The 20,654-nt window shown below is 38.0% G+C and overlaps 1 protein-coding gene and 1 pseudogene across 9 annotated transcripts in view; one reads left to right on the forward strand and one right to left on the reverse strand.

The window, feature by feature from the left end:
* BCL2L13 (BCL2 like 13) overlaps positions 1 to 20,654 on the forward strand; it is a 77,406-nt gene that overhangs the window by 21,524 nt on the left and 35,228 nt on the right. For 3 of the 9 annotated variants that reach the window (XM_032844430.1, XM_032844424.1, XM_032844425.1), the window contains exons 3-5: positions 9,619 to 9,708; positions 13,157 to 13,313; positions 17,363 to 17,432. In XM_032844430.1, the coding sequence (XP_032700321.1) occupies positions 9,619 to 9,708; positions 13,157 to 13,313; positions 17,363 to 17,432 (317 nt within the window). Of the gene's footprint in view, positions 1 to 9,618; positions 9,709 to 13,156; positions 13,314 to 13,919; positions 14,048 to 15,398; positions 15,529 to 17,362; positions 17,433 to 20,654 lie in introns of those variants that run through there. The other 6 variants (XM_032844432.1, XM_032844433.1, XM_032844427.1 and 3 more) reach the window with 6 other exon arrangements.
* On the reverse strand, positions 825 to 994 carry LOC116859290 (annotated as a pseudogene).

Here is a 20,654-nt window from a genome sequence, read left to right on the forward strand (position 1 = left end):
TCTCTCTCTCTGTCAGATAAATAAATAAATAAATAATCTTTAAAAAAAAAAAACACATAATTTTTAAGTAATCTTTCCACTCAAAGTGGGGTTCGAACTCAGAATCAAGAGTCTTATGCTCTGTCGCCTGAGCCAGCCAGGCACCCTGCAGTTGGAATTTTGATAGGGATTACATTGAATCTGTAGATCAATTTGGAGGGTATTAACATCTCAAATCAACTTTTTTTTTTTTTTTAAAGAATTTATTTATTTGTTTGACAGAGAGATCACAAGTAGGCTGAGAGGCAGGCAGAGAGAGAGGGGGAAGCAGGCTTCCCGCTGAGCAGAGAGGGGGATGCGGAGCTTGATCCCAGGACCCCGAGATCATGACCTGAGCCAAAGGCAGAGGCTTAACCCACTGAGCCACTCAGGTGCCCCTCAAATCAACTTTTTAAGACAGATTCTTATAACCCCATCGCAGATTCTGATTCAGAGCTCTTTATTTCTGGAGATGTATACTGTTTCATTCTTTTCTCAGCTTTTCTATTAGGAACAGATATTTGATCTTGAAACCAGACTTTGAGTGGGTGCATGATGAAATTTCCCTGCATTCTTTTCCTTCAAATCTGTCATCTCTCAAATCTGTCTCCCCATGTACAGGATACCTTAGGGTATAGGAGCACTGAGTCTGAAAACTACCATCATAATTGGCTATCTTGTACTTTTATTTTTTAAACATTCGTAATTGAAGTATTTTTATGTGCAGTGAGTTAGCATGAAGGTACGTATGTTGGATTTCTGCAGTTAAGGTAGGTCTCTTGGATGACCCATTCAAGGAAATTCACTTAATCCAGCTTAATAAAGCCTTTATCCTTCCCCTACTGCTGGAAACACTGGGGCACATATTAAGGCCAGATTTCCGGATCAGACCACGCAGGTTTGGACAGATGCAGCAAGAATGAGAATGCTGGCCAGATTTCCTGGGATGGCGCCAGTAGGGCTGCTGGTGACCCATCTTGCTCTCTCAGATGCAATGAGGCAAAAGACTATTTTGTACTTTTAAAAGTCTGTCTGCTATGGTATCAATTGGGTTTTTTGTTTTTGCTATTGAGTAAATGATTGAACAATGTTGTCTGTATGTTCAGTAGATGTTTTAATTTGATTATGACTATTTGGGTTTTCTTTTTTTAAAAGATTTTATTTATGTATTTGAGAGAAAGAGCAAGAGAGAGAGAGAGCATGAATGTGGGGTTGTTCAGAAGGAGAAGCGGACTCCCCACCAAGCCGGAACCCGTTGCTGGTCTGGATTCCAGGATCCTGAGATCATTACCTGAGCTGAAGGCAGATGCTTAACTGACAGAGCCACTCATGTGCCCCTTATTTGGGTTTTCTAGAGCAGTGTTTGTCAAGACTAACTGCCTGAATGCTTATTTTAAAAAGATCATGGGAGGCCACTTGGATGGCTCCGTCAACTGAGCGTCTGCCTTCCCCTCAGGTCATGCATGATCACGGGGTCCTGGGATCCACCTCCACATCGGGCTCCCTGCTTGACGGGGAGTCTGCTTCTCTCTCTCCCTCTGCCCCTCCCCATGCTCGTGCTTTCTCTCTCAATTGCTGTCACTCTCTCTCTCTCTCAAATAAATAAAATCTTTATAAAGTTTTTTTTTTTTAAGATTTTATTTATTTATTTGTCAGAGAGATAGAGAGAGTACAGGCAGGCACAGTGGCAGGCAGAGGCAGAGGGAGAAGCAGGCTCCCTGCAGAGCAAGGAGCCTGATATGGGACTCAGTCCCAGGACGCTGGAATCATGACCTGAGCCGAAGGCAGCCACTTAACGGACTGAGTCACCCAGGCATCCCCAATAAATAAAATCTTAAAAAAAAAAAAAAAAAGATCATGGGTGCACCTGGCTGGCTCAGTTGGTAGAGCATGTGATTCCATCTTTGGGTTGTAAGTTCCTGCTCCATGGTTGGGTATAGAGATTACTTAAAAAGAAAAAAAAACTTTATTTTTTTAATCTTAAAAAAAAAATCATGGAGGGGTGCCTGGGTGGCTCAGTGGGTTAAAGCCTCTGCCTTCGGCTCAGGTCGTGATCCCGGGGTCCTGGGATCGAGCCCGGCAACAGGCTCTTTGCTCACCAGGGAGCCTGCTTCCTCCTCTCTCTCTCTCTGCCTGCCTCTCTGCCTACTTGTGATCTCTGTCTGTCAAATAAATAAAAATCTTAAAAAAAAAAAAAAATCATGGAGCCCTACCCTAGACCTGTTAAACCAGATGTTCCATGATTGGGTTTGGGAATCTGTATTTTTAATATATTTGCTCAGTAATTTTAATGTGTGTTCAGTTTGGAGACCCATAGATTTAGAAGTATTTGCTCTGCCCAGATATCTGGTTTTTTTTTTTTTTAAGATTTTATTTATTTATTTGACAGAGATCACAAGTAGGCAGAGAGGCAGGCAGGGGGGGTGCGGGAAGCAGGCTGCCTGCTGAGCAGAGAGCCTGATGCGGGGCTCAATCCCAGGACCCTGGGATCACGACCTGAGCCAAAGGCAGAGGCTTTAACCCACTGACCCACCCAGGTGCCCCGCAGACAGCTGTTCTAAACTTGTTGATCCTGATACTCATTTTGAAAGCCCTGAGTGTATTTCAGGCTGGAGTATGATGATTGCTGACTCACTTGACTCTTGGTTTGACACTGAAGTGGGTGGGATTTGGTGTGCTAAAGTCTGTTTATCTTTGAATCATTTTTCTCTGGGTTTATAGTGGAGGATTTATGCTGCATTGGTCTACTGTGTAGCTCTTTGCTTTTGAAAGTCTGGGTTCGGGGGGGTTGATTAAATGAAAATCACTGAATCTGTCTATGTCAATGGTTAGCTAAATAAATAGCCTTTTGTGTCCTGACAGCAGTAGACTTTTTCTGGTTTAGGTTTTCCACATGGCTTATTATCAAGTATGACAACTTGTCCTGTGTAATCAGCATCACATTAGTCTCATGAGAATAGACACTCCTTTAATCAGCTGCTTTTCTTTAATCTAGTGGGTGAGGCATATGGTAACCAAGACATTATTGTCATTTACTTTGGGGCATGGTGGTAGTATTTGTGGTGGTGTGGTGTATGTGTGGTGGTGTGGGTGTGTGGGTGTGTATATGTTTTAGGTATGTAGATTTTCCAAAAAGAGACAGATGGCAGGTGTATTTGTGTATTCCTTATTTTTCACTGTATATAAAAAACTACTGTGTTTTAGAATTCAATAATAATTTTATTTTTCAAAACATCTACTTTCTTAAAGATTTTTTTTTAAAGATTTTATTTATTTATTTGACAGAGAGAGATCACAAGTAGACAGAGAGGCAGAGAGAGAGAGGGAAGCAGGCTCCCTGCTGAGCAGAGAGCCCGATGCGGGACTCGATCCCAGGACCCTGAGATCATGACCCGAGCTGAAGGCAGCAGCTTAACTCACTGAGCCACCCAGGCGCCCCTTTTTTAAAGATTTTTAAGTAATCTCTTTATCCAGCATACAACCTCAAGATCAAGAGTCACATGCTCTATGGACGGAGCCAGCCAGGAGCCCCCAGAAGATCTACTTTCTAATCTTGTTTTTCTATAATTTATTTGAGCCTGGCTGAATCATTTCAACTTCTGTAAGTCCCATATTCTTCATATAACAAGGAGGATGGACTAGATGGCCTTTATTTTACAGATCCTCCCAAATCTAAAATTGAGTGATTCAGGCACTGACTAAAACTCCCATAAGCATAGAGATAATAGTTGAAATCTTATTCTTTCCATTCCTCTTTTATAATATTCTCTATCACAATTCTATCACAATAAATAGTCTAGTTACTATTCTATATGTTTTTGGTTTGTACTCTTACTTTCTTATGTAAAATGACTTCTCACTTTTTGTCATTTGACTGAGCCTCAAAATAGACTGATAACTTCTTAAAATTCCGTGATGTATAACTTTAATTTTATTGTTTTCCCCCCCTTAAGTGTCCTCTCTCACCAGCAATGTTGTCATCTATACATGTATATCTATACATTGTAGTCATTTGAGTCGTATTTGAGTACTTTTTTAGTCCGTGCTTGACACAAGTCTAGGACAAAGGGAGTAGGTCCAATAGTTAATAGTATGGTCAGAATGATAATAAATTATAAAATCATTGAACAGTATAAGACAGGATATACTTCAGTGTTAAACTCTGTGGCACAGGAATGATATGAATGTTCAAAGAGCAGTGATACTGTAGTAGTCAGTGAAGAAGATACTGTGGAGTAGTAGAGAGACTTAAATTGGTCCTTGAAGGGATGGATAGAATTTGAATAATCAGGAAAAGGAAAGGCAGTCCAGGTTAGGTAAAAATGTAGTTGTAATATGTCCTTTTTTTTTTTTTTAATTTTATTTATTTCTTTATTTTGGTAATATGTACTTTTTATTAGTGAAGAAGTTGGCAGTGAGTCCATACAGGGCAAGAATATGAGTGAATTTTTTAAAAAATTCCTTACCACATATAACTTAATGTGCCTTATAATAACACATAATGGAAAAATCTAAATAAACTGATTAAATAAAAATATTCTAGTAAATAAAATCAAAGTAGGAAAACTATACATTTCCAGTGGGAATAATAGATCCTTAGTCCCTAAGGTCCCATATGGTAATACTGGCTTTGAGCAGTTTATTTGGTTCTGAGGCAAAAGCCAAAAACAAGTGAAGATATACTTAGTTCCAGATTTTTTTTTTTTCCCCATAACTAGAAGCTATACTAGTTTCTTTTAAGTGGAACATTATTCTTTAAAAGATAGTTCTTTCACTTGGAGCTTTATTATGTAGGGCACAGAGAAATGTAGAAGAAGATGTTGTGAATATCAAACATGGTATTAGCTTTCAAAACACTGTCTCTTAATGTGATTCTGGCTAAAAGCTAAGGAAATGGCACCAAAGTGCAGCCGAGTTAAAACAACTAATTAACACTATATGGGGTCCTAGATTATATGTATGCACTTCTCTGATGATCCAGCTTACTATGAGGATAAAATCTAGAATGTAGAGCAATGGAGGGATTACCTCTCATGTCAACTAAAAAAACAGATTTGGGGCACCTGAGTGGCTGAGTGGTTGAAGGGCTGACTTCATTTTGGCTCAGGTTGTGAGATTGAGCCCTGCGTGGGGCTCTGCGCTCAGTGGGGAGTCTGCTTGAGATTCTCTCTCTACCTCTGCTCCTTCCTCCCCAAATAAATAAATAAGTCTCTATTAATAAATAGAGATTTAATATATAATAAATAATAAATAGATAATAAATAAATCTCTATCAGAAGAAAAGATTCAACAGGTTGTATTCTCTAGCAAGAGTCCAAAACGTTTAGATGCTCTACTTTCCAGTTAAGGGCAAGTGAAGAACAAACTAGCAGATGTTAAGTTTGAAATGTTTTTACGGTACTTAAAAGGCTAACCAAAACTTCCTCAGCATGGTGGTTATCCTACTTATGTCTTGGAAGTAGATTGAAGGATCACAAGCAGGTAAAAGAAGGATTTCTTTCTCTCTCTGTCTCTCTCTCTCTCTTTTTTTTTTTTTGTCTTTTCACTGACTACAAGTCAAATTTAAGGGGCCTCAGATTGTTGATTGTTTTATTTATTTATTTTTTAAAAATTTCATTTATTTATTTGACAAACAGAGATCACAAGTAGGCGAGAGGTGGGCAGAGAGAGAGGAGGAAGCAGGCTCCCCTCCGAGCAGAGAGTCTGATGCGGGGCTCGATCCCGGAACTCTGGGACCATGACCTGAGCCAAAGGCAAAGGCTTTAACCCACTGAGCCACCCAGGCACCCCCAAAAGAAAGATTTCTCTTAAAAACACTCTCATTCACTGTAATTCAATGATTGATCAAAATTCTTACGTTGTTGAATGTAAGAGATTATTTTAGCTTGGGAAGAGTTTGAAGGCAAGAGACCAGTCACACCCGGAAAACAGAAAACCGTGGAATTTCTTATATTCAGGAGGGTAACTTCTTAGTAAAACTTCCCAAATGAATTTATTGTGAAATGTGCCCTCACATTTTAAAAACTTAACCTTCCTTCTGAATTTTTTTTTAAAGATTTTATTTATTCATTTGAGAGAGAGAGAGCACAGGTGGGGTAGAGACAGAGGGAGAGGGAGAAGCAGACCCTCCGCTAAGCAGGGAGGCCGATGTGGGACTTGATCCCAGGACCCTGGGATCATGACCTCAGCTGAAGGCAGATGCTTAACAATCTGAGCCACCCAGGCATCCCACCTTCCTTCTGAATTTTTTAATGGAAATTAACTCTGTTTGTTGTTTGTTCAGGGGAAAAAAGATAACTTTTAGATCAATTGATATTAAGCCATATACAATATAAGATAATAACCCTGTGTTTCACATTACTTGGCATTATGTAGGCTATCAGAAGATTGGTTCTGCTGATTCAAACTCTTATAGTACTGAAAACAGATCCTGTGTAAGCATCATTGATTAGAAATCTATGATGAACTGATTCTGTTTACAGAGACAAGATTTGGGGAAAGATCACTGTCAAATAGTAACAACATTTTAGGGAACCAAAAGGACTGGTGAGTGAGAGCTACTGTCTATTGAGCATTTTCAATGTAATGGGGCTTATCTTATTAGCCTTTACAACATTCTTTTGAGGTAGGTTTTATTTTCCCATTTACATAAGAGGAAAGGCTCAAGAAGATTATTTTCCTAAGGTCACATGTAGTGATGAGCTGGAATGCTTGAATCCAAAGCTTATCTTCCACTTTATAGATCTTCCTTCCAGGAAGCCGGAAGGGAGAGAGATAATTTCATTGAAAGAAATAAGATTGACCTGAAATTAATTTCCCAGTCTGTGTTTGCCTTGTTTTAATAATGTCACAATATATTCTGGGGGTCACTTTACCTAGTATAGTTACATTAATCAGTGCTGTTGCAGAGCTGTCAGAATGTGTGTGTGTGTGTGTGTGTGTGTGTGTTTCTTTTTTTTTTTTTTTTTTTTTAATTATCTCTGAAAGGAAACCGTATTAGGGGCGCCTTGGTGGCACAGTTCTTTGAGTGCATGACTCCTGATTTTTTTTTTTTTTTCAAAGATTTTATTTCTTTATTTGACAGAGAGACACAGCGAGAGAGGGAACACAAGAAGGGGGAGTGGGAGAGGGAGAAGCAGGTTTCCCACCAAGCAAGGAGCCTGGTGTGGGGCTCGATCCTAGGACCCCAGGATCATGACCTGAGCCGAAGGCGGACACTTAATGACTGACCCACCCAGACGCCCTTACTCTTGATTTTGGATCATCCGGTCATGATCTCAGGGTTGTGGGATCGAGCCCTGTGTCGGGCTGTGCACTCAGCTTAGTCTGCTTGTCCTTCTCCCTCTGTACCTCCCCTCACTTGTGCTGTGTCTCTCTTTCTCTCAAATAAATAAATAAAATCTTAACAGAAATAAAATAAAAGGAAACCCTGTTACAATTACAAACAGTACTTGAGATTTATTAGAAGTCTGTCTGTAAGCAAAATAAGCCAGTCTCCCAAGACAAATACTGTATGATTCCACATATAATGGTACTTAAGAGTAGTCAAATTGGAGAAACAGAAAGTAGAGTGGTGGTTGCCAGAAGCTGGGGTGGGGCAGGGGGAAGGAAGAAATGGGGAGTTATTGTTTAATGGGTGTAGAGTTTCATTTTTCAAGATGTAGAAAGTTCTTGGGGTCCCTGGGTGGCTCAGTTGATTAAGTGTCCAACTCTTGGTTTCAGCTTAGCTCACGATCTTAGTTTAGATAGGGTCCTGGGATTGAGCCCTGTGTCAGGCTCAGTGTTTAGTGGGGAATCTGCCTGAGTATCCTACTCCTCTCCCTCTGCTCCTCCCCTGAGCTTGTTTTCTCTCTCTCTCTTTCTCTCTCAAATAAATAATTATAAAGAATAAATCCTTTAAAAAGGTGGAGAAAATTCTAGGGATGGATGGTAGTGATGTAGCATATTATGAATGTAAGTAATACAGCTGAACTACACACTTAGATAAGATGGAAAATTTATGTGGGGCACCCGGGTGGCTCAGTGGGTTAAAGCCTCTGCCTTCGGCTCAGATCATGATTCCAGGGTCCTGGGATTGAGCCCCACATCGGACTCTCTGCTCAGCGGGGAGCCTGCTTCCTCCTCTCTCTCTGCCTGCCTCTCTGCCTGCTTGTGATCTCTGTCTGTCAAATAAATAAATAAAATCTTAAAAAAAAAAAAAGAAATTCCTAAGAAACTACTTTTTTCACAAAAAATTATTTTAAGTTTTATTTTGGTTAGTCTCAGCTCAGAAGTAATGTGTTTTATGTTACCTAAAGGAAAATTGTTTTTGTCAACTTTAAATTTGAAAACTAATTAAAAAATCTGTGAAATGTTGAAATATTCAGCCTTTTGTTTTTCAGAGATATTTTTAAAGACATAGGGATGCTATAATAATCAACTTTCTTCATCTAGGGGTGCTGGCTGGCTCAGTTGGTAGAACATGGGACTCGATCTTGGGGTTGTGAATTTGAGCCCCATGTTGGGTGTAGAGATTATTTAAAAATAAAGTCTTAAAAAAATCAAGTTACTTGGTCTAAATTAATTAGCTCATCTTTTAATTCAGCATTTATTTCCTTGCAGAAAATGGAAATACGCAAATGATAAATCCATCTCTTTCTAAAACTTATCAGTGGTAGAAAACAGTGATCTAAACCATTGAAAAAGCACTGGAAATGTGTCTGTAAATAGATTCTGAATGTGAAAGGTGTAGGGTGTCATATTTGGAGTCAGTATTTTAGATGAAATGTTGAGGCAGGAGAAATTAGTAGATTTTAAAGCATCTTGTCTCATTTTCTCCTTTGGAGCTGCTCTTCCCATTTGTTCTCCATTCTGTGCCACAGACCAAGACCTTCCTTTCCTTTTACTGCATGATAATCTCTTGTGGTCAGTATTTTTGGTATACTCATAGTTTTCTTAAGTTGGAAGATATAAATCTTTCAAGGATAATAGGCCTTCTCTTGAGCTGCAGTTTGCATGCAGATGTGAAGATAAGGGACCATGAATATCAATTTTTGAAGACATTTATCACTTATTGAGACAACTTTTCAGGTTTCTTTTTCTATTATTATGTCAAAAATGTTTCTGAGATATTTCCTTCCTAGCTTCCCAACTAGAAGATGAGGAGGATACAACCTGGATTAATGATTTTTTTTAAAAAACATTTCGTTTATTTATTTGAGAGAGAGAGAACATGCATGAGTGGAGGGGAGGGGCAGAGGGAGAGGGAGAAGCAGACTCCCCGCTGAGCAGGGAGCCCAGCTCCAGGCTCAATACCAGGACCCTGGGACCACAACCTGAGCTGAAGGCAGACAGCCAACCAACTGAGCCACCCAGGCACCCCTGGATTAATGATTTGATATTCAGATTTTATATTTTATAAAAATTTCAGGTTTTATATTCAGAATCTGAGTTCAATTCACAGTTCCTCCATTGTGGTGCTCTAACCTACCCAAGCTTCAACTTTCTCATCTTTAAGTATCTCTGAGCTGAGTAGCCTTGATAATGAGTTTTGATTTGTATTTTCTGACTTAAATAGTTAAAATACTACCTATATTCTAATGGCTTCTCTCTCTCTCATAGCTTTACAACCTCTGGATCAGGAAGTTTTATTAAAAGTTAAAACCGAAATCGAAGAAGAGCTAGAATCCCTGGACAAAGAAATTTCTGAAGGTCTGTTTATTCTTATTCTCCTAGGTAATTAATGGACTCCGTTTGGTGTAGTTTACTCTTTGGTTTGATATTTTACAGTAGATCATTCTCAACATTACTCAGCTTCATTGGTATAGGATTATAAGGGCGAGACAAGAAGGTATCCTTTTTCTTTCCTGGGCGATAGGTTTATAAATGTTTCCAAACCATACCTGACAGCCTTTTCCTGGTGTTAAGTGATAGACCAAACAATCATGTGCAGGTACTTTCCATTTAATGTCATTTGATTTGTATTGGTGTTTTTTAAATTAATAACATTAAAGGGGAAATTGTAAGTAAGTTGTTTCCATTTTTGCATGTATGTATGCTATAGATAGTTGTAAGAGTAATATACATGTAATTTTGTGGTGGGTGGGTGCTAGCTGCTTGCTTTACTGGGATTCTGTGCCCTGTGTCCCATTTGTACCTTGGAACAACAATGATTCTGCCTGTTTTTCCCCCAGTTAGAGCATGGCAGTATAACATGGAGTAAGGAAACAGATGAGAAGTTGGTAGTTTGAGCTGAGAAGAGAGAAGCTGTGATTGCTTCTTTCATGTGCAACATTTTATACTCGCATCACCTTCATAGTTTTAAACTTTATCCACGGGGCGCCTGGCGGCTCAGTCGGTTAAGGGTCTGTCTTCAGCTTGGGTCATGGTCTCTGAGTCCTGGGATCAAGCCCTGTATCAGGCTTCCTGCTTGACAGTCTGTTTTTCTCTTTTTCCCTCTGCCCCTCCCCACCACTTGTGTTCTCTCTCTCTCTCTCTCTCTCTCAAATAAATAAATAAAATCTTTAAAAAATAAAAATAAAATAAAATATCCATGCGCAGGAATGTTGAGTGCAAAGTTTCATTTAAAAAAGGGAATGAAAATAAAAAATAAAAAAGGGAATGAGGGGCACCTGGGTTGCTCAATGGATTAAAGCCTCTGCCTTCAGCTCAGGTCATGATCCCAGGGTCCTGGGAATCGAGCCCCGCATCGGGCTCTCTGCTCAGTGAGAAGCCTGCTTCCCCCTCTCTCTCTCTGCCTTTCTACCTACTTGTGATTTCTGTCTGTCAAATAAACAAATAAAATCTTTTAATAAATAAATAAATTAAAAAAGGGAATGAAAGATACAGAATTGTTGAATCACTATATTGTACATGTGGAACTAATATAACACTATATGTTAACTATACTGGAATTAAAAAACTATTTTTAAAAATATTTATTTATTTATTTGAGAGAAAGAGAAAGAGTGTATGTGCACATGAACTGGGAGGGGGTGGGCAGGCAGAGGGAGAGGGAGATGAGAAGCCAGACTCGCACTGTGCAGGGAGCCCAGTGCAGGGCTGGATTCTAGGACCCTGAGATCAAGACCTGAGCTGAAGGCAGGTGTTTAACCAACTGAGCCACCGAGGTGCCCCTTAAATAAAAAGCTTTTAAAAAAAATAATGAGGGGTGCCTGGGTGGCTCAGTGGGTTAAAGCCTCTGCCTTCAGCTCAGGTCATGATCCCAGGGTTCTGGGATTGAGACCCTCTTCAGGCTCTTTGTTCAGCAGGGAGCCTGGTTCACCCTCTCTCTCTGCCTACTTGTGATCTCTGTCTGTCAAATAAATAAATAAAATCTTAAAAAATAATGAGAGTAATCGACTCATCCCATCAGGTGGAATAAACTGATTAGAATCTAGCTTAAGAAGTGTCATATTTGGGGCGCCTGGGTGGCTCAGTGGGTTAAAGCCTCTGCCTTTGGTTCAGGTCATGATCCCGGAGTCCTGGGATTGAGTCCCACATTGGGCTCTCTGCTCGCGGCAGGGAGCCTGCTTCCTCCTCTGCCTGCCTCTCTGCCTACCTGTGGTCTCTGTCTGTCAAATAAATAAGTAAAATCTTTGGGGAAAAAAAAAAGTGTCATATTTATAGGGGTGCTTGGGTGGTTCATTGGGTTAAGCCTCTGCCTTCGACTCAGGTCATGATCTCAGGGTCCTGGGATGGAGCCCCGTGTTGGGCTCTCTGCACAGCAGGGAGCCTGCTTCCCCCTCTCTCTCTGCCTGCCTCTCTGCCTACTTGTGATCTCTGTCTGTCTAATAAATAAATAAAAATCTTTAAAAAAGTGTCATATTTATAAAGGTAAAAATGAAATCTTAAAAACAAAATACTAAAAAACAAAACAAAAAACCAAAAAAACCCCAAAATACTGAGAGTGGGATGATAGAGCTAGAAGTTGCTTTCCATTTATCATTCTTTTTTTTTTTTTTAAGATTTTAGTTATTTTACAGAGAGAGAGACCTTGAGATCATGACCTGAGCCTAAGGCAGAGGCTTGGCCCACTGATCTATCCAGGTGCCCTCCATTTATCATTCTTGTATGAAACTGGTATGTTAACATACTAAATTGGCTTGTGTAATTTTTAGAAAATTATTTATTTATTTGATAGACAGTGTGCATGAGAGCGAGCACAAGTCGGGGGGAGGGGCAGAGGAAAGGGAGAAGCAGACTCCCCACTGAGCAGGGAGCCTGTCATAGGGCTCAACCCCAGGACCCTGGGATCATGAACTGAAGGTAGATGCCCAACCAACTGAGCCACCCAGGTGCTCCTGTGTATTTTTTTTAAAGATTCAATTTATTTGAGAGGGAGAGAGCATGGGCACACGAAAGTGGGTGTTGGGGCAGAGGGAGGCAGAGAGAGAGAGTCTTAAGCATATTCCTTCCTGAGATTGGAGCCTGTCATGGGGCTGGAATTCACAACCCTGAGATTATGACCTGAGCTGAAATTAAGAGTTGGACATTTAACTGACTGAGCCACCCAGGTGCTCCTTGGCTTCTGTGTTTTAGCAGTCAGTTTAGTCTTTTTTCTTGTAAAACTAAGATTTTCCATAAAAATCTTTCCTTTAAAAAAAAAAATCTCTAAATATATTAAGTCTTGTGTTCTGGAAAGATTAATATTGCGTAATGATTGACCTTTTTAAGTGGCTTATAACCATTAGTTTGTTTCCAGTAGTAGACATCTTAAAGAGGTGGTTTTTTTTTTTTTTAAGATTTTATTTATTTATTTGACAGAGAGAGAGCTCACAAGTAGGCAGAGAGACAGGCAGAGAGGGGAAAGCAGGCTCCCTGCTGAGTAGAGAGCCCGATGTGGGGCTCGAACCTAGGACCTGAGACCATCACCTGAGCTAAAGGCAGAGGCTTTAACCCTGAGCCACCCAGGCGCCCCAATCCCTTGAGTTTTTATAGCACAACTTTTTTTTCCTCAAATTTTAAATTTTGGGGTTTTTAGGGTTTTGTTTGTTTTTTTATAGTAATTTCTGCACCCAATGTGGGGCTCGAACTCCTGACCCCAAGCTCTTCCAACTGAGCCAACCAAGCATGCCTGCAGCACAACTTTGGTATTATTTATTAAAATAGGGTTTGTTTTGTTTTGTTTTGTTTTGTTTTGTTTTTACCCTGTCTTCAGCATTCACCAGCACAGGCTTTGACCGTCATACTTCTCCTGTGTTCAGCCCTGCTAACCCAGAAAGCTCCGTGGAGGACTGCTTGGCTCATCTTGGGGAAAAGGTCTTACAGGAACTGAAGGAGCCTCTACAAAAGGCGTTGCAAATGCTCCTCGGCCAGTGAGTTACCATTGCTGAGGGGAACGTTTTTCTCTAAAATAGTCTCTGGATCTCTCCTGTAGCACTGGATTGGTTAAGGCTTTGTTTTAGGTGAACGGTGTTACTTCTTTTCTCACTTCCCTTTTTCTGTCTTTGCTTTCCTGAGGCATCTGTTTGTGTTTTGAGTGACAACTTTTACATCAAAGGGGTGACTTAACTTTTCTGACATGGATTTGATCATTTATGTTTACTTCCTGAACTGTCAGGTTTCAGCAGATGCTTTCACTGCTTTGTAAGTGTAAATATGAGCTATTTCAATTGTCCTGACCACTTTTCTCTACGATTCTCTCTGGGGGCCAACATAAATATAATGGTTAGGGTTTTATGCATTGTAATGTAGGGTTAACATCGTATCAGTATTTTAGGTATCCCAAATGTTGCTAAACTTTACGGTTGTACATCTGTCCATGACACTGTTGCCACATTCTTAGAGTGGGAACTTCTCTGCTAACTATGGTTTTGACTGTTAAAGCTCAAGGCAAGAAGCTTGCAGTGAAAGTACATTAAAATAGAACCAAGTCATTTATTGTACATCTTAAAAATTTTTTCCTTTAATTCTTTGCTGAGAATCATTAAAGAATTGATACGAATTAGAAAAAAATTGTTTTAATGAAGAATGACACGTGAAACAGGATGAAGACTGTTTCTTCACTAAAAGGGTCAAAATTGAGATGCCAGATTACTGATATAGTAAGGTAGTTCCTTACTTTCACATAACCAAAGGTTGTATGTTGCCATTTATTAGAAGGAAGCAGTTGGGAGTTTAAGGAGAATTCATTTTGTTTCTGCCAATAGCAAATGTAAAAAATCCAAGTTATGTATAAGACACTGAAATGAAATCATATTTGGACTTCCTTAACTTTATATATAGAAAAATTTTAAAAGATGTGAACAGAAGATTATGGGTGTCAGAAAATAAAACTTAGATAGGAAATTTGGTTGTACAGTGGTGACTTCAAAGAGTGTTCTCTGGAGTTTAGGGGCCCTGAGAATGTGAGGGACAGGGTGAGTGGGTGGGGTTTGTTAGGCCTTTGCTAACGCTTCTTAAACCAGAATAGCTATATTTTCATACATTTTTTAAATTGAGGTTTCATGTAAGATTTAAAGAAACCTACTGTTTTGCCAAAACCAAAAAAGCTTGTAAAAGCTCTTGGGATTGGGAGTAAAATAACGGAGAAGTAGAAGACAAAAAATTCTGTCTGTAACTTTGATAAAAACTATTTGTGGCTAACCATTTCATTCTATATCAAAATTTCCCCATCTATTAACTTTAACTTTACTGGGGTATTATAAGCTCTCTGAAGAACAGTATCATATAGGTAAAATACTTTCTTGGCATCCTTTTCATAATCTATAGGAAAAATTGATAGCTTCTCACTGTAAAGTAAATTATATTAAAAAATATATAGTTAGGTGAATACTTGGTGTTTTTACCCTCCAAACCCTGAATACTGACTATTTCTTATTTTTATTTTTATGTATTTAAGATTTCGTTTTTAAGTAATTTCTACAGCCAGGGTGGGACTCAAACTCACAACCCTGAGATCAAGAGTCACACACGCCACAGACTGAAACAGCCAGGCACTCCTGACATAATTATTTTTTAAACTGGTACCTCTGGTTGTATATCAGAGTCAGGCCTCTTTATGAATAAATTTTTTTTCAGTAATCTACTTTTGAAAGTTGTTAAGCTTTATTACTAATACCTTAAAAGTATCTAACTGATGATGAACTAGAAGTATTATATACAGGTTAATAGGAATAATTTGTAAGATGGAAAATACCACCTACTCTTTCAATTTTGTTCAGGTGGGAAATTAATCCTGAACTCATCGGATAGCCAAGCACCAGCAGTGTGAAAAGGTTCCCTCTGGCCCTTTTTCTTCTTTGCTCTGTTCAGATAGCTCATTAGATAGAACCGATTTTTCAGCTAGTTGCTTTTCTATGTTTTAGATTTCCTTTGAATGTTTTATTTTAGTCTGCTGGATCTTTTATGTGCATGTATGTGTGTACATATAATGATTCAAATCATGTTTCATTCTGAAGGATGCTAACGTACTTTAGCCTGATAGACAGACTACCAATAAGGACTACTGTGACCCACAGCAGCATCAAACAGTTCAGGAAAGGAAGTGAAGGGACTGATAGACGCAAGTAAACTTCAGGGAGAATATAGGTAGGTAGACTATATAGTATCTGAAGTTCAAGTTTTATAACTATGTACTACTTAAGCCCAAAGGCTTCTAAAAAATTCTAAGCTTACTTTAATGATAATATAATTTCAGTAAGGTAGTACACAACATCTTCCTAAAAACGTCATCCATATATCTTAACCTCCTTTCAGCATCACTGTGGTATTGATTTTATATTGACTTGTGTGAAAGAATGATACCTGTGTCAACAGAACTGGTTTCTGAAGTATGTGGACCAGCACTGTACAACAGATAAAATGCAAGTCATGAAATGCAATTTAAAATTTCCTAGCAACCATATTTTTTTTTTAAAGATTTTATTTATTTATTTGACAGAGAAAGATCACAAGTAGACAGAGAGGCAGGCAGAGAGAGAGAGGGAAGCAGGCTCCCTGCTGAGCAGAGAGCCCGATGCGGGACTCGATCCCAGGACCCTGAGATCATGACCCGAGCCGAAGGCAGAGGCTTAACCCACTGAGCCACCCAGGCGCCCTAGCAACCATATTTTTAATCTATTTTATTCAACCCAGTATATTCAAAATATTACAGTTTTAACAGATATTCAATATAAAGATATCACTGAGCTATTTTACTTTTTTTTTCCTTACTAAGTCTTAGAAACCTAGTGTGTATATTGTGCTTTCAGCATATCACTAGCCGCATTTCAGATGACCATTAACCACAAGTGGCATTGAGACATTATTGTGGCATGTTTCAATCCTAATTTAAAATAGGAGTAGTGTGGCCTTTGGACCCAGATCTATTTGGGTGTGAATTCCTGTATTGCTGCTTGCCAGCTGTGCGCATTTGGGATAGTTTCTTAGCTTTCCTGAACTTCAGTTTCCTAATGTATAAAAGGATAGTATGTAATGTAAAATATAAATATATAATAATATAAAACTGAACAGTAGGCTACTGATAAGTGGTAGCTGTCCTCCATTATTAAATTTCATAGGCTGAGGAAATCACAGACCAGAGTCAGATGAGAACATGCCTTTGGAATGGATTTTAAAATCCTATAAAAGCAAGAATTCTTTCCTTTTTTATGTATATGTGATTAGTTTGCCAACAGAAGTGAGGGGTAAATTTTATTAAATGTGATATGCTACTTGGTACAAAGTATTTTTTTTTTTGTTGGTGGTTGTTAATTTGTAAATGAAACCAAGTCTTATCTTATACATAGTACCTAAAGTCCATCAGTAAATTACTGAGTGTTGTCATCACTGTGATTTCAGTTCTGGTATGACTAGAACTTAATGTGGAAATAATCAGAAAGGCTTATCTCTGCCCTCCAGGATTTCATGTCATAAGACGCCAGGTCAAAAATAGAGCTCTGTTTACTGGCCTTGTTTAGTACAACTCCTTATATCCTCAGTTTGAGAGGTCTTTCAGTGACATGTTTAATTTTGAGGTGTTTGAGGTTTTTTGCCTTTTAAAAAGTTAAAATTGTGCTTTCACTGATGAGATCATTTTTGTTACTGTTTTATCTTTAATAACTCAAATGTATGCTTATCTGCAACATGGAAATCCTCTTGGATAAGTTTCAAACAATTATTTTTAAAGTGTTATTATTTATTTTTATCTTGTTATGTTATTAGCTGTTTTCCCAAGCTGATAGCATGCCTCTGCCAACAGGGAATGCTTAAAGTAAATGCATACCAAATGCTAAAAGCCATGTCTCATACAAAACAGTATACTGAATATTTTTTGGTACTGTAGAGAAAGTTCAACACAGAATAGTGACTGTATATTTATTCATCTGGAAATCTAGAATTTTCCTTCTTTGTGACCCAGACTTTTAAAAAAAAATCTCTACAGGCCAGTGACATATCAGGCATATCGGGAATGTACACTGGAGACCACAGTTCATGCCAGCGGCTGGAATAAGGTATTAACCAAATTATCTTTTCTCTTACAAGATTTTAGTGTGTTGATTAAAGTGTAGGAGAAATTGTTAACATCATATAAGAGAAAACTGTTAGAGCTCATTATTTAATGCATAAATCCAATTGTGTTAATGGGTGTTTTTGAGTAAAGTGGTTTTTTGATTAACACTGTGAGACTCTGGTTGGCCCAAAAATATGTGTTCCATAGTATGCCATTCTTCCTTCCTATCTGTTCTTGAATTTTCTATCATTTCTTCAGTTCTCTGTATTAGACATGACACTTATCTCCAGATGGTTTTTTGTTACCCTGTGTGTCTGTCTTGGGGTGAAAAAGAATAAGAGCTTCATTTGCGAGACCGCTTCTTCTTGTCCCTCCCCTTTTTTTTGTTCTTCTAGTTCTCTTAAATGAGTAATACCATTTGTGTTTTATAGTTTGCAAGGTATCTGAATGTCACATCTCATTGGATCATTACAACCATCCTTTACAGAAGACAGAATGGATTTTATTAGCTTTTGTTTTGTTATATATTTAGTTAAATCAGGTGAATAATCAGAGAAAAAAGTTAAGTGACTTCTCCAGGACCGTTTGACTAGGAAATATTGGAACCAACACTAGAGCTGAGATATCAGATCTTCTGATTCCAGCTTTAGTGTTTTTTTCTGCTGTACCATACCGCTTAGCCATGATCTCAGACTGTATTATCCATTTATCACCTTGAAAAGACAGAAAGTCTAAGGAAATGCAGTATAGTGGGGCACACTCTTCCAACTGAGGCAGCCAGGTGCCCTTCTAAATCTTCATTTTCACATATATGAAATGGATCTAATACTAACCTCAAAAATTTTACTAGATTTAAATGATATAATGTAGGTTAAATGCTTATTTAGCACATTGCCTGGCATCATAATAAGCACTCAGTAAATAGTGGCTATTAAGTTAGATTTAAGGTCTGAGAATTTGTTCCAAAATAGTCACTGTTATGGGGTTTTACTATGTTATTTAGCTGCAAATAACTTATTTTAAAAGTTTGTTTAATTTCCTTTTTTGGAATTAAAAAAAGCCCTTAGATATTTAAAATACACTTATTTATTTTATAAATAAGAATGAGCCTGGTTATGATATATTTCTTAGTATGTCAAACAACACATGTTTAAGTACCTAATGTTACTTGCCTTCTTCCCGTATTTTATGTTTTCTTCCTTTCACTTTGTCCAGTGACTGTTAATAATCAACTCTTGTATGTTCTCCTCCCCTCGATCCTAGGGTTGTCCTAAAAAAAAATCCGACTAAACCCCAGACTTCACTATCTCTCTTTACCCATCTGATTTTTCCATTGTCTGCTTCATTTTAGTCCCTCAACTGAACCAAAGGCCAAGGCTATGGCTTAAATAAATGCCTCATATAAATGAGGCCTGCCAGTTAGATTTATTACTTGCTCTGTTGAATCCAGTATTACTCTCCTACTGAGTCCTCTAGGGCTGAAAATAATATGGCTGTCTGGTAGGTAAATGAGGCTTAAATGAAACACGCATCAGAGAGAAGAGGAAGAAAAATGTCCACAGAGCATGCCATGTTAGGGATAAACTGAGTATCTGTTTATATGTATAGGGATTCTGAAAGCATCTTGGTAGAATACTCCATATCAAAAGAAGTGGAGGAAAAATCTGGTCACAATCCTGTATTAATAGTATGATCCTTTAAAAAAGTTAAAAAAAAGTTCATGTATAAGAATAGGTATGTATATGCCTAGAAAAATAATTGAAATATGTACCAAAACATTAAATAATACATAGTAATTATCTCTAAATTACAGGGTCTTTTCCTTCTTCCCCTGCCCCTACATGGATATTGTCTTTTCCTATGTAATTCTCTCCTGAGAAGAAAAGTAGAAAATAATGATCAAAGAGAAAAGGCCATGAAATGCTCAACTTTGCCTTTTCTTGGGGATATAGACCCTACCAGAAATATAATTATGCTTAAATACACTAATTGAAGGCACTGTGCATGCCATTGGACTGCTAACTATAATTACATTATCTGCAAAGTTCCATAACTGCTCATGACACATTAATGATTACTGTCTTTTTTTGACCCGGATAGAAACAATTATTTTGATGGTGTCCTGGTACTGTAAATGGTGTGCAGAGACACACCAGGTTTACATCTTACTATCTTCTTTTCCTCACCTTCCTTGTATCCTTTTTGTTAAAATAAACACTGTAGGGGTGCCTGCCTGGCTCAGTCAGTAGAACATGTGACTCTTGATCTCATGTTGGGCCCCATTTTATTTTATTTTATTTATTTATTTATTTTTTAATTTTATTTTTTATACCCATTTTATTTTAGAGACTACCTAAAATAAAATCTTTTTAAAAATAATAATAAAGTAGGGATGCCTGGGTGGCTCAGTCGGTTAAGCCGCTGCCTTCTGCTCAGGTCACGATCCCGGAGTCCTGGGATCGAGTCCTGCATCAGGCTCCTTGCTCAGCGGGGAGCCTGCTTCTCTCTCCGCCTCTGCCTGCTTGTGTTCCCTCTCTCTCTCTGACAAATAAATAATAAATAAAATCTTTAAAAAATAATAATAATAAAGTAAACATTGTAACTATAAAAAGAGAGCCAGCTGTAGTGTTAATACATGCTGTTTATAGTGTAACAAATAAACTTTAGAAAAACAATAGCAAAAATAAATGAATTATTTGCCTTTGTTAATTTTTAGTGACATACTAAATCACTAATATTTTTAAATCTTTATTGAAATTTCAAGCATACATAAAAGCACAGCGGATAGTATAGCAAATCTCCTGTATCTTGTCATTCAGCTTCAATAATGATCAATTTATGGCTAGTCTTCTTTCATCTATTTTTATTATTTTGAAGTAGGCCCTAGACATCATTTGATTCATAAATGGATTAGTGTGTATTTCCAAGGATGATGTAAGCCCTTTTTTTTGAAGTATCCTTTTTAACCAACTGATAATACCACTATTATACTTATACCTCAGAATGTTAACAGTAATTAACAGTAATTCTGTCATCGCATAATCTGTTTAGTATTCAGATTTTTCTCACAAAGGTAGTTTTCTAAGATGATTTGTTTAAACCGTGATCCAGACAAAGTCCGTGCATTGCATTTGGCTGATAAGTCTTGTCTTTACTTTAAAAAAAAAAATTGAAATATAATCCATACCATAAAATTTATATTTACTTTCCTAAAGCATACAAT

Source organism: Lontra canadensis, unplaced genomic scaffold (assembly GCF_010015895.1).
Source record: "Lontra canadensis isolate GAN:19392208 unplaced genomic scaffold, GSC_riverotter_1.0 scaffold153, whole genome shotgun sequence".
NCBI classification, from domain to species: Eukaryota; Metazoa; Chordata; class Mammalia; order Carnivora; family Mustelidae; genus Lontra; species Lontra canadensis.